The sequence below is a fragment of the Theropithecus gelada genome, chromosome 1 (assembly GCF_003255815.1).
Source record: "Theropithecus gelada isolate Dixy chromosome 1, Tgel_1.0, whole genome shotgun sequence".
Taxonomy (NCBI): Eukaryota; Metazoa; Chordata; class Mammalia; order Primates; family Cercopithecidae; genus Theropithecus; species Theropithecus gelada.
The window spans coordinates 149,391,621-149,406,313 of record NC_037668.1 but is presented as its reverse complement, the minus strand read 5'-3'; the positions used below and the strand labels follow the sequence as shown (position 1 = coordinate 149,406,313).

Below are 14,693 nucleotides of genomic sequence, written 5' to 3'. Positions count from 1 at the left end.
ACTAAACACTGATATAAAAGTGCAAATAACTAATCTATTTGGTAACCTCCATAGTATCTTAAACTCTTAGCAACAAAGAAACATAATTGAGTATTGCCAAGGATCCAAAAATAATCACTATTTAAATTTATATCATATATTTACTTGTAAATTATTCTGTCAGTTTCCCCATCAAAATTTAAGCTCACTGAAAGTACTGTTTGCTACTACACATAAAATGTTCTCTGACTAAATTAAGAACTCAACAGTACCCAGAAGAAAATGATTTCTCAGTAAGAGAAATGTTTATCTATATGAAGATAACTGTACTGTTCAACAAAATACAGTAATCCAAATCTATACCTTGATCATTCTAGCTTTTCATAACCAGGTCAATATCCTGGGTCAATAACTCAGCAAGGCCACTGATACATTATAGCATATCCTGGGAAGGAAGAGTGACTAGAATAGAAGTGATTCTATAAGGCAAAGCATGTAAGAAACAGTTGAAGATACCAAGAAGAGATTTTGTACATATATTTCCTCAGGACTCAAGAGACCTTCATTAACTTTGGCTGATTTTTAAAAATTGCTAATAATGAGATCTATCCAAAAAGTACAAAACTGATGGTCATTAAAAGCATCTGTTTGGAAGTAAACTAATGTTCTGCCAACCAATTTTGCAAGTGTAGGACATTCCTAGTATAGCCAAGGCTGTCTTCAAGGATCAATTTCTTTCTTATTCCTTATAATAGCAGAGGCCCCAAGTTTTAAATAGACACCTGGATATTCAGATAGAGCATCTATTTGCCAGCCTCTTTTTCAGTGAGGTATGGACATACAAAGCAGTTCTGACCAATAGGATATGAGTAGAACTGTTACAGGCTCCACTCAGGTACCAGCTTAAAGATAAAGCTGCTTACTCCCAGCTAGAAATAGACAGTTGGAAGAAAATATGGAAGTCCCCTATTGAGAAGGACAGGGGAATGCCTTTAGAGAGTCAGTAAGCTGAAGAAATGGAGCTTCAAATATGTTTTCTCAGTCTGGTACATTTTATACTAAATATTTTACAATACCCTGTTGAAATTTTTCAGCAAATAAAAATATTTTCACCATGTTTAATGCTCCCTACTCTTAGCTCATTGATTCCATTTATAGGTCCATATGGTCTTCAGAAGAAAGAAGCATAACTATGGAGTAATAACAATGAGATCTGTATTATTATTTCTTGAACATAAACCTCCCTTCAAGGTCATACAATAAATTGAACATGAAGACAATAGAAGCTTGAGCACATTTTCAAAAATGCATTATTTTAGTTTTCTATAGGTTTGAGTTAAACCACCTCTTAAAACACTGATGCTTCATGTCAACTTTGTTGTTCACTGAGTGATGGAGAATTGTAGGCAGTATGTTGAATAGTAAAACTAGTCAGAGGATGCCAACTAACATTGAAAAGGAGGATTATACTGCATTCCATGTCGGGAAAGGAGAATGAACCAAAGCATCAGGTAGATTGAAATCAGCTCTGCATGCGACATGTGTAGCTCCAGTGAAGTGGCTGCAGTGTCTGAAGAAGATAGGAGTATCAGGGAGCAAAGCTGGGTGTCTAGACTATGACCAGAAGATACAAACTCATAAAGGTTTTCCCAGATTGGACTCAAATGATAAGCAAAATAAAATCCATTTTAGCTAACCCTACAGGAGAATGATATAACTAAATAAGTGCTTTAGGGGAATTATTCTGCCAATACTATATAGGGTAGATAGGAAAGAGCCATAGATTTGGGTGGGAGAAAGTGGCTTAGAGTTGGGAACAAAGAGATCACTACAATGAGAGCCACAAAGATGAAGGAAAGAGCAATGAAGTCAGTATTTTTTCATCCTAGGAAGGGCACAAATGAGACAGAATTATGCATGATGTAGATTATATTATCCATGACTATTTCTGCATGATATACAAAACAACCAGAAAAGGTTTTCTAACTATTTTAGTTCATCATTTAGATATCTGGTAGGTGTACAAAGTACTGAGATGATGGGTTGGGTCTTTCATTGAAAGGACCAAAAGGAGCAAATGTTTGTTATTATGATTTCAGAGTTTATCTAAAATCAGAAAAATTGTTTAAAACGTGTGACTTGTATTGTATATACAATTAAAGTTAGAATGGAACAGTAAATTTTAACAATTGATAATTACTCAAAAGGATATAACATTTGATCTATTAGCTTTTTTTGGTTTACGTAGAAAGAAGGATGTATAAATCATGGTTATTTGACTGTGCAGGAGACAGAGTACCTACCTTGTTTCCAAAATTAGAGATATTGATACACAGTGAAAGAGAAAAAAACATCATCTTAGGATACCAAAAAGTTAATTGCAAATTTGGAAGGATTAACCCGAAGGTAAAAAGAGTGAGTGTGTTGTATCTGTCATTTAGGCTGTCTGCCCAGGTCTCCATAATCTTCCTGTTTTCTGGGATACTTACCACCTTGCTCCTACCTGATGAAAAGGTCCCTAAAAGCCATGCTCATTTTATAAGTATGTGACACCCCTGGCCACAGTGAATTGGCTCAGAGGTAATCAACCAAACAAAAGTGAGTCAATTCCAATTTTCCTCTAGAAATTTTAACTAAGAAGTAGCTAATAAATCTCTCTGTTGTAGCTGGTGGTAGAATTATAAACAATTTCAGGGGACATAGGGTGGCCATATACCCATATAGACAAAGAGAGAAGTAAAGTCCCCTTCTGCAAAAGGCAGACAGACAGAGAGAGAGAGAGAGAGAGAGAGAGAGAGAGAGAGAGACGAATGAATATGTATCAATGGAAGCATTCTAATTCCTGAGTCCTGACTGTAGTGGTCCTTCTTAGGTTTTTATGGAATATCTAGTTATAATATAGTCTCCATTTACGTTTAAACCAGTTCAAGTTGTTTTCTGATACTTACATGTCAAAAAAAATGAACACTTCAATTCCTTCCTGTCTCTTTGATCTTACTTGTCACACTGACCAATGCCAAAGGAAAAACGTGGCCCAGTTATCCTAGGCTGGGTTCTTTGCTATGTAAACAGAACTTTTGTTCTACTCCTTCTCTGGCAAGCAAATCACACTTTTGAGTTTGTATCATGCTCATTTTTATAGACCCATATAACTCAGAGCTAATATTGGCTGACAGAACAACAATTAGCACAGCTGTTAAACAACTGATAAATACTTATATTTATCATGATATCATAATGAGTATTTTAGTTAAAATCTTAAATGCAAGGAGAGCCATAGATGGGGTCTATCCCTCTTTCAATTGGGAAAGAGATGGAAAGATAAGTTTGTATACAATAAGATTAAACAGTAGCCTATTTTATTAATTTGATGGCATGTAGAAACAATTCTAAGTATTTCTATACAAAGCTAGAACATATAGCCTCTTCAGTAAAAACATTTAGCCAGCTTTATTCGAGATTTAGCCCATCATTTGAATATTTGGCATTGTATGGATATTCAACTCAAATTTTCCTTTCTCTGGAAAATAAAATTGACTCTTCTTAACCTAATTTTTAAAAAAACTGTTAAAAGGAGATTTACTTCAAGTGAAGAAATTAAGTCTCAGTTATGAAATAGATCTGATTGGTTGAGTTTTATCTAAAGTATCCTCCCAAAATAGTAACATAAATAAGCCTGATAATTTTGAAAAAGTTAAATGGTTGTATCTGTGTTGGATAATGATCTAAATACAACAATGATTTTGGAAATGAAATTTGTAGAAGCCACAATCCAGAAACAGGGATAAGTCACCTGTTATGAGTTAACAAAAGGAATATCATTGTGCACTGAAAACGTAACACATTTCTTTCTTACCTGGTTGACACTGATTACACCTTCTTCCTTGACGATTAGGCACACATAGGCACTGGCCACTGATTGGGTCACAAATGGTCCCAGGTAATGTCCCCAAGGAGTCACACTCACACATCTGGCAGCCTTGAAAATTGTCAATGGTCAAATTGTACCTGTGAGGCTCACACTGATTACAGCGAAGACCTGTTACCCCTAATTTGCAAGGACATTGTCCTGTTGATTTGTCACACAACAGAGAGCCATTTATTGTCCCAGTCTTATCACAGTTGCAAGGCAGGCAGAGGAAAGAATTATTTTGCCGTAAGTAGAAGTGTCCCTCCAAACATTTATTGCACTGTCTCCCTTCAACATTGGGCTTACAGATGCACTGCCCTGTCTTAGCATTACAGACAGTCCCAGGGAGGGATCCGGCTGTGTCACAGTCACAGGCCTTACAATTGGTGACATCTAACCCATAAAAGTTTTCTCTGCAGGTGTCACACTGAAGTCCTTTAGCTTCTTTTTTGCACTCACACTGCCCAGACAGAGGATTGCAGAATTTGTTCACTGAGCCATGGAGGTTACACTGGCAGGGCTCACATCCATCATCATTAAAGCTTCGGAGAAATTTAAATCCAAAATTGCAACGATCACACCTAAGCCCTAAAGATAAAATATATTTAAAAGGTGAGGATGGAAAAATGATTTCATTCAAGATAGATGAGGCACAAACAATGCTACTGCAGACAATGCGAACACAAAATATTGAGTGTTTTCTCACAAGTAGTGCCATAGAGGGCTAATCATACTCTCAAAATACAATGGCAATATTTAATTTAGCTTTAATATACAACTGTTTGCAATGAACTTCATAAATGTTTAATTATTACTTAATGCAAAGAAAATGCTTAATGCAAATGTTGTTTCTGTTACATATGCTGGAGCTCTTTTTCTCTTTAACAAATCTTAAAAACTATTTTAACAAATGTGTTCATTTAAAATTATAGTAGAATTACATAGGACAAATTAGTTGTTTTCCTAAAGATAAGAAATCTCTAAAGATCTTTAATAAAATGTTAACCTGAGTACAAAGTTTCAGCTAGACAGAATGAATAAGTTCTGGACCTCTATTGTGCAGCATGATGACTATACTTAGTAATAATGTATTGTATACTTGAAAATTGCTAAGAGATTAGATCTTAAATGTTCTCACCCCAAAAACGTGATGAGTACATGAGGTGATGGATATGTTAATTAGCTGGAATTAATCATTTTATGATGTGTACATATATCAAAACATCATGTTGTCTGCCATAAATATATGCAATTTTTATTTAATTACACCTTAGTGAAGCTGGGAAAAAAGAAAAAAAATGTAAGCTGATAACTATTTTTGCGAAAACAGTATATACACTTATTTCTGAATCCAGACATTTAAGTAATTAATATAAATAAAACTTATCCAGGGCAATTCTTAGTTTAATCCTTTTGTATGCTCCTCTATTTTATCATTTTCAATTAATATAAATTATGCTCTCCTTGGCTCATAAAGCAATCACATTGCTTGTCATCTTGTATGACTCAGAACATACCTCTTTAAACACTAAGTAAATTCTGTTTTTTATATTACTTCTATTTAAAGTAGTACACATATACATTTTACGAATGAAGAAAAATGTTTTATCACCTATACTTAAATCTTTGACAAGTAAGGTTATTCTAATAAAAGGGTATTACAAGGCGAAGAAATAAAAAAATTAGAATAGTAAATGTTTAGATGCAAAATGTTTCCTTTAGATAGTCTCCAAATATCCATGAATTTAAATAACTGACCGCATGAGTTGAATCAACTGAAACATTTACTTCAAGCTATAATTGCAATTTAAAAATTAGTCTTAAAATAAGAGTCAAAAACACACTCAGGAACTCATATGTAGAAAAACATTTCCTAAACTGGAAGGAAATGCATAATATATATGAATATATATGGATAAAAATTCAAGAACTCCAATGGAAGGCAAGTTCTTTAACAGTGATGAATGACTCACCTAAGGCATATCATTTAATTTCAATAAGGAAAATAAAAAAGGACCACTATTGCTGCAAATTTTAAAAATAACTGTATTGTTAGCAAGAATTATGACTCATTTTGAACTATTAAAATTGGTCTACATGGATTCATATCATATCAGTTTTAAAAATATGCGCAGTGCTTATTTGAATATGCCATACATATTCCTGACAGGTAATCTATTCCTAACGATACTCAGGAAGGCCTACAGGGCATCACATTCGGTGTTAACAAGTACAGGCGAGTTAGCACACTTGGCATTTAATTCACATTCTTCTCCCTTTTTATTCTAGATGAATGACCTACTTTAATAAAATTATTGGTGCTAATGTATTTTACTGGTGATAGAATCATTAGTAAGATTTAACAGTTTTGTTAACTCTAACAGTTTGCTTTCTGAAGCATATACAACATACACTTGTATTTTCTGGGTTTCTTTTTTTTTCATATTAACAAGGTGAAATTGAATAAAGTTACTTGCTCATCCCATTAGGAAAGTAAATATATATGGCATATCAAGTTTTTGTTTTTATAAAAAATGCCACATTTGCAGAAATAACACTAGAAAGAATAATTATTTATAATACTGAAGTAATTTAGAATTTAGTCTTCACAAAATGTATATTTCTGTTTCCTGCAGAAAACCATCTGGATCAATCAACAAAACAGGCACATAGTAGGGATAGCATAACACATTCTAAATTAATTTTGATTTTTGCCTTCCTCAAACTCTGGAATCTAACCATCACATGAAAGATTTCGTTGATACAAAGAAGTAATTATTTCACTGTCTTTAAAGGCCTTGCTTTAACTTCTGTTTTCACATCTTGAGTTTAAAATAAATCTCACATTAAAGAACAAAGGATGCCATACAAATTGAATTCAAGGTCTTAGAATTCCTTCAGCATCATAGATAGCACATACAAATACGTACTTCTCTTTACACATTAGTTATTCTTTCTTTCTAAAAAATTAGTTTTTGTATGCTTGAGATGCATAAAGGCAAATTACATTACAGATTTTCATGTAATGTTTCTTTAAACCAGAGAAATCTCATGTAATGCCATTAAACACACCTACATTCTCTTTATTAAATTGAAACGCTTGTCTAGCTGAATTGTGTAGCATGATGTATACTTACATAAATAAAAGATAAAGAATTAGATTTAGAAGTATATTACAGAAATGAAAATAGTATTCAGAATGATATGTACATATGCTTGTGTACATGTAAGCATTTGTGTGTGTGTGTGTGTGTGTGTGTGTGACAGAGAGAGAGCGAGAGAGTGATCACTGCCAGGCATATTTTTATTATTGTAAGTTTCAGGTCAGTGTTAGACAAACCATGGATGACTTGGTGTCTTGAATGACAATAGAAAGGCAAAGGTCTTTTTTAAACTTCCTATATGAACCAAGACATATTCAGTTACAATACAGGGCTCACTTCATCAGGAAACTTTCCTCTCATAATATTCTCATATATCAAAATTTCAAAGTGCATTATGTACATAGTGCATTTTGGGCACATGATAAATTTTGTCCTTATGTGGCAACGGTTCCCCTCAAAAATGTTGGATGTAATAAATTGCTATAATCAAATCTAATTTCTGAAAAATACCTGTGGGAGTAACAAACAAAAAAGCACGTCTTGTATAAAAAAATGATAAATAACAGCGAAGGTAGCTGTTTATTATAATCAACTTGGTGCTGAATTACAAAATTAAAATCATGTAGCCCTTTATAAGTAACCCGAGCAATATACATGATCTGTAGAATTACGTTGACTTATTTTGCATTTCATAGGAACAGTTCAAAGAAATATAATAGAAAAAAAATGGAAAGATTTATCACAAAGGACCCTGTAGCACAGAATATTTTGAAAAAATCCATTTATTTTGGTCTATTAAGAAAACTAGCATGAAAATGATTTGCTTAGAACTCATTAAGTGTAAAACATTTTGAAAAAGTGCTAATTTTCTAAAAGAAACATCTATGCGGTAAGCAAATTATATCTTTCTATGACTTATTAGTATGGGACCATGTGAACTAATGCATCTACAGAATAAAGAAACTTCTAAAGGGTTGATTAAACTAAGCTTCAAGCTGCAGTTTGATAGAATTATTAATTTAATCATTTTAAACAGTTAATTTCATCCAAATTTTTTTTTCCAGCCTTCCTTGAGCAAAGAAATTTGCTTTACTCTTCAGTTAAGAAATCAAATAGAGAATTTTATTCCAGATGGTAATAGAGATGTGACTGTAAACTTTTGCATTACACGTACCAATAACGTTTGCTTTGCACTTGCACTGGCCTGAATTTTGGTGACAGGTAATATCTCCATCCACTGTCCCAGAGGTATTGCAGTTACAGGGACTGCAGCCATCAGGATCCAACTCTTGTAGATTGTAGAATCCATTCTGGCACTGATTGCACTGTCTGCCAGACACATGTCTCTTACAATTACACTGGCCTCCAATCTAGAGAAGATACAACATTTTGTAGAATGATGAACGTATCTATTTTTAGATAATTTGCTCATTAGGTACAAGACAGGGAGGGAGGGAGAAGAAAACTAAATGTTCAACAGACAAGAAGGTAATAAGATATTTTTCCTCTTGACACACAACATGGGAGGCTTCAGCAGGGGGAATATATAGAACTGAATGAAAATAAAATCCATAGAAGTTAGTTGTATAAGAATAAAAGGGAAATGGGGAATTAACCATTAAATACTATATATAGAAATCAAAATATAAATATGTAGAGACTGAAAATAGAAAACAGTCAGCAGTTAATTTAGTCTTTAGGACACCATTTCTCTTTTTTTTTTTTTGAGACGGAGTCTTATACTGTCACCAGGCTGGAGTGCAGTGGCGCAATCTTGGCTCACTACAACCTCTGCCTCCTGGGTTCAAGCGATTCTCCTGCCTCAGCCTTCCGAATAGCTGGGACTACAGCCGCCTGTCACCACGCTCAGCTAATTTTTGTAATTTTAGTAGAGGCGGGATTTCGCCATATTGGCCAGGATGGTCTCGATCTCTTGACCTCGTGATCCGCCCACCTCAACCTCCCAAAGTGCTGGGATTACAGGCGTGAATCACCGTACCCAGCCCACCTCTCTGTTTGATTCCTCTTGTTTACTGTCTCATTGATTTAAACTTGTTTTGTAAATGCTAGGTATTTAAATTAAGGGAGAATCTTTCTATAATGATATCATCCCATAAACAATGTAACAATATTTAATGTTATTTGTTAATAGAATTATTTATGCCTATTGATACTGACCCTAATACATGTTTTCTTACCCAACTCCCCTTTTCGGACTATTCAGCATATGTATGATTCATTTCACCACATTAAATATATTTAGCTGATTTATATTGTGGTAAGAAATTCCAAAAATGTTTCTTGTTTTAAAGCATTTTCAAGCAAAATAACAGCTAAAACACTGTGCCATTTTACTCTTCAAGCATCTGATTTGAGAAGAATGAAAATACATAAAATATAATGTTCATCTACTTTACGCATAGATAATACTATGTTGATTAAAGAAAGATGAGAACTAAACTCTTCATAAGCAGACATATGTATATAAAATGTCAAATAAATATGAGAAATTTAATAACTTAGGACTCTAACACAGCAATGTGGGTACAGACTTCAAATCTCTTTTATAGTCCCTGACATTTTCCCCCCTGACTTTCTTTCACTTGGATTGAATCCAGCTCTTCACATTTGGAGGCAGAGTTACCATAGAGGGAAGTAACCTACTTGTGAAAAGATATTATTTGATTTCTATTTAATTTCAAGGATATTTAAAAATATCCAGGTTGGGATTCAGTTACAAGAAGGACTTAGAAATTAAATAATTTTTAAAGACCTATCACTGCCTCAGTTTTCCTCATCCAAGAAATAGAGACTCACTGGAAGCTTTATTTAAGGATAAATTAAGACAATTGATATGAAAATATCTAAGACTAAAAGATAAATGGTTATATGCAAACCAAATGTTGTTGTAGATAATAATGAACCTCAATATCAAAGATGCATATAGGTTTAGAAAGATGAGTAAGAACGATGAATTGCCTTCTTGTGCCTGACTGTTTCTTGGTCTTATTCACATCTAGTCCAAAGGATACAAAATCATTACTCAAGACAGAGATTTGATTCAGCCTACAAAACTAAATGGCATTTATTGGTGGATATGTGTAATATACAGGCAAATCATGAAAATCCAATAGGCCTATCAGTACATACTTGTAACACTTCAAGTACATCAACCCATAACTCAGGCCTGATTATTTGCTGGTACTTTATAGGTATCAGTCCTGTTCTCCAAATGGATGGTAAACACCTTAAGGCATTGGACATACATTATGTTTCCATCAAATAATTATCTTAAACATTACCCACATGTAAACAATACGTTTTCAAATAGCAAGGAAGCGTGCAAAAGGTAAAGAGAAATAAAAGTGCAAAAACTTTTTCTTTTATATGTTTTGTTATATTCTTTTTTTTTTTTTTTTTTTGAGACGGGAGATGGCTTAACTTTTGTTGCTCAGGCTGGAGTACAATGGCGCAATCTCCGCGCACTGCAACCTCCACCTCCCAAGTTCAAGAGATTCTCCTGTTTCAGCCTCCCCAGTAGCTGGGCCACCATGTATGGCTAATTTTTTGTCTTTTTATTAGAGACACTGTTTCACCATGTAGGTCAGGCTGGTCTTGAACTCCTGTCCTTAGATGATCTGCTCGCCTTGGCCTCCCAAATATTTGGGATTACAGGCATGAGCCACGGCCCTTGGTCTTGTTGTATTCTTATTTACATGTAATGCATGTATCAGCTGAAGCGTCCTTACCTTTTGAAATCTAGATAAGGCTGCCTATGACCCTAATTCCATTCCTGAACAACAGAAGTGCTCCTTAAGTTTATAAGAATTCTACGCATATTGATCATTTCATAGTCGCCCTGACCTTACACTTCTGCTTCTTCCATTTTGAAGTCTTTCTGGCTCCTACCAGCACTGCCCTGTGTCACTCAGAGGTGAAACTCAGCTAATGCCTCAATTTCAAGAACTCTTGTTCAAAACAAACGAAGAAACAAAATGTAGTTGTTAACCTTTATTAAAGGTTTGGGGTAAAAGAGGAATTAAATCATTACTTTACAATTCATAATATCCCGTTAGTTTCCCCTATAGCTAGAGATTTTCATCGGCACTCCAATTATCTACCATCTCTGTGGCTTCTCTGTTCTTCCTCCTTGCTCTGCCATAAAGCATATCCACTTTTTTCTGTACACCTGACTTTGCATGGTCACTTTCTCACATACATCCCAAAAGTGTATATTATTGCCTTGATTCTTGTGAAAACCTAAGTCTTATCCAGATATTTTTGTCAATAAAAACAATTCTTTCTATATGAACAACTCTGTCACAAATTAATAAAATAACAAGGTTACTCCCATTTCATTAATCTAAGTTTCTGTAACACATGTAGACCATAATTTCTGTATATTAACTATATCTTAAAATATAGTTTAAAACTAAAGTAAGGCATTATTACTTTTAAAAATGTTAACTTTAGTCAGTTTCCCAAAATTCAACTGAAAATACAAAGTTTACTTCTGTAGATTCTATACCTGTAGATGTGAGAAATCTACAGGTATAGATTTTTAATGTGAGAAAATACAAATCTACTCATACTCTAAAACCAATTCCTGTCCACCAAGAAGTAGAAAGAGAGAAAGGCATTCCTCTTTCTTTTAAAAATATACTTCCAAATCATAAGACACTCTTTGGTACGATCCTTCCACGACAACTCTAGATTGACCTATTGGTTTTCTTTGGCCAAATACTAGCACATATAATGCTTGCAAATATGATTCAAACAGACATTTAAAAATGCCTGCAAAAGCACACCAGCATGGCACATGTATACATATATAACAAACCTGCACGTTCTGCACATGTACCCTAGAACATAAAGTATAAATAAATAAATAAACAAATAAATAAATGCCTGCAAATTTAGAGTTCATTCTCTCTTGCTGGGCTTGGAACTCTGAGATCACCTTGTGAACAAGCTCATGCTATCCTGCTAGAATGTTAGAGGTTGTATGGCAGAAAACTGAGGTGCCCCAGCTAATAATTGCTCCTACTGCCCCAGTGAACAGCCAGCTTGTCAACCACCACATAAGTGAGTGAGGTCTTCCTATCTAACTGCTACTTGACCAGCTAGCTAATCACAGACAAATGAGAGAGTCCAGAAGAGGTTGGACAAGTCAGTGCACGCCAGCACTGAGCCAAACCATAGAATCCTAAATAAATAAGCAATTTTTATTGTTTTTAGCCACTAACTTAAGCAGCAAAAGTTAATAGATACAATATCATTGACCAGAACTTAAACCACATTTCTACACCTAGCTGCCAAGGAGGCTGAGAAATGTAGATTGTTCTCTATGATCATGTGATCAACGACTATTGAGCTTTCTTTTACTAGCATGGAAGGAAAGACAGATAAAGCAGTACAATTACTATCTCTGATAACAAACAAATATCTATTCACAGTTCAAGTCATGGAGATTCTCCTGCTCTTTACGGCTTAAAATGCAATTTGGTCTTAGAAATTTCGGTCTTGCCTGAATCACAGTTTTGGTCTTTAACATGCTTTCAGCCACAAGAGTAGAGGAAAGAAATGATCATCCCCATGAGATGCAGTTAGAAACTCAGAAATAACTTTCATTAGCCTGGCTTGGGTCTTCTCTTCTTTTGCTAATTTCGTAAAGTAGAAGATACTTCTTTGAAGTCTTCATCCTTTCCTACCATAGGCATTTAGTGCTATTAATATACTACTAAGTCCTGCCGTATTGGGCATCTCACAATTTTCTTATACTGTGTTTTCATTTTCATTCAGTTCAGAATACTTTTTAATTCCTCTTTGGGTTTCCTCTTTGAATCTTGGGTTATTTAGAATTGTGTGAGTTAGTTTCCAAATATTTAGAGCAATTCCAGGTTATTTTGTTATTGATTTCTAATTTAATTTAACTGCAGCCAGATAATGTATTTTATATGACTTGAATTCTTTTAAATCTTTTGAGGTTTGTGTTATGGTTCAGAATTTGATCTATTTTGGTAGATATTTTGTGTAGGCCTGAAAAGTAGGTACAGTTTGCTGCTCTGTTGGGTTGAATGTTCCATAACTGGCCATTAGGTCAAGTTGGTTGACAGTATTGTTCTAATCTATGGATTTACTGATTTCCTGTCAGTTTGTTCTACTAGTTATTGAGAGAAGGGTATTGAAATTTTTGCCCACAAATGTGGATTTTATTTTCTCTTTCAGTTACATGAGTTTTTGCTCTGTGCATTCTGAAGCTCTGTTGTTGGTACAGAAATATTAAGAACTGTTATATCCTATTGGTAAAATGACTCCTTTCACAAAATGAAATTACCTTCTTCATCCTGGCCAATATTTTATCTTGAACAAAATTTCTAAAAATTCTTGTTTTCTTATATTAATAAAGTCACTCTAGATTTCTTATGATTAGTACTCACAGGATTTATCTTTTCCAACATTTGCTTTTAACCTATTTGTGTCTTATACTTAAATATATTTTCTGCAAGCAGCATATAGTTAAGTTGTACTTTTTCCTTTTTTAACCAATCTTCCAGTCTCTGACTTTTAAATGGATTATTTAGAACATGTAAATTTAGCATTATTATTGATATGATTAGGTTTAAATCGATTATCTTGATATTTTCTTTCTATTTGTCCCATCTGTTTGGGATTTCTTTTTTCTTCTTCTTTTTTTTTTTTTTTTTGCCTGTTTTGTGTTATTTTATATTTCTTTATGATTCAAATTATCTCCATGTTGGTTTATTAGCTATAACTCTTTGTTTTATGATTTTAGTGGTTTCTATTCTACATCTTTATCACAACCTAGCTTTAAGTGACATACTACTTCAAATAGAGTATAAAGATCTTACAATAGTAAACAATTGTCCCTTGAACAACACGAGTTATCACTGCATGAGTATACTTGTAAAAGAATTTTCTTCCACCTCTGCCAGCCCTGAGGCAACAAGACCAATCTCTCCTCTTCCTCTTATTCCTCCTCCTCATCTTACTCAAAGTGAAGATGAAGAGGACAAAGATCTTTATGATCCAGTTTCACCTAACAAATAGTAAATACATTTTCCCTTTCTTATGATTTTCCTAAAGATTCTTTTTTCTCTAGATTACTTTATTGTAAGAATACAGTAAATAATATATACACAATAAATGTTAATTGACTGTTCATGTTATCAGTAAGGTTTTTGGTCAACGGTAGGCCATTAGTAGTTATGGTTTTGGAGAGTCAAAGTTAAACATGAGTTTTTGACTGGGCAGGAAATCAGTACCCCTAACTCCCATGTCATTCAAGGGTCAAGGGTACTTCCTTTTCCCCCTCCTAATTATTGTGTTATTACTGCCAGACATTTTACTTATACATGTTATAAAAGCTTTACTATATTATTATTATTTTTAAAAACTGTCAACTGTATTTAAAGAAAATTAAATCATTAGAAAAATACCCTCCATATTTGCCAATGCAGTTGCCATTTTGGGTGTTCTTTGTTTCTTTGTGCAGATCCATATTTCCATATGATACCATTTTATTTCCAACTGAAGGAATTCTTTTTAATGTTTCTTATAGTATAGGTTTGTGTGTGATGAACTCTTTCATTATATGTATTGCAAATAGTTTTTATTTGACCTTCATCTTAGATCTCTTTCCTAGACATAGAATCATAAGTGCACTATTTGTTTTCTTT

General features: G+C 33.8%; 1 protein-coding gene across 2 annotated transcripts in view; it reads right to left on the bottom strand.

The window, feature by feature from the left end:
- USH2A (usherin) overlaps positions 1-14,693 on the bottom strand; it is a 795,153-nt gene that overhangs the window by 619,544 nt on the left and 160,916 nt on the right. For both annotated transcript variants that reach the window (XM_025367266.1, XM_025367257.1), the window contains 2 exons: positions 8,168-8,363; positions 3,836-4,477 (listed from right to left, as the gene is read on the bottom strand). In XM_025367266.1, the coding sequence (XP_025223051.1) occupies positions 3,836-4,477; positions 8,168-8,363 (838 nt within the window). The remainder of the gene's footprint in view (positions 1-3,835; positions 4,478-8,167; positions 8,364-14,693) is intronic.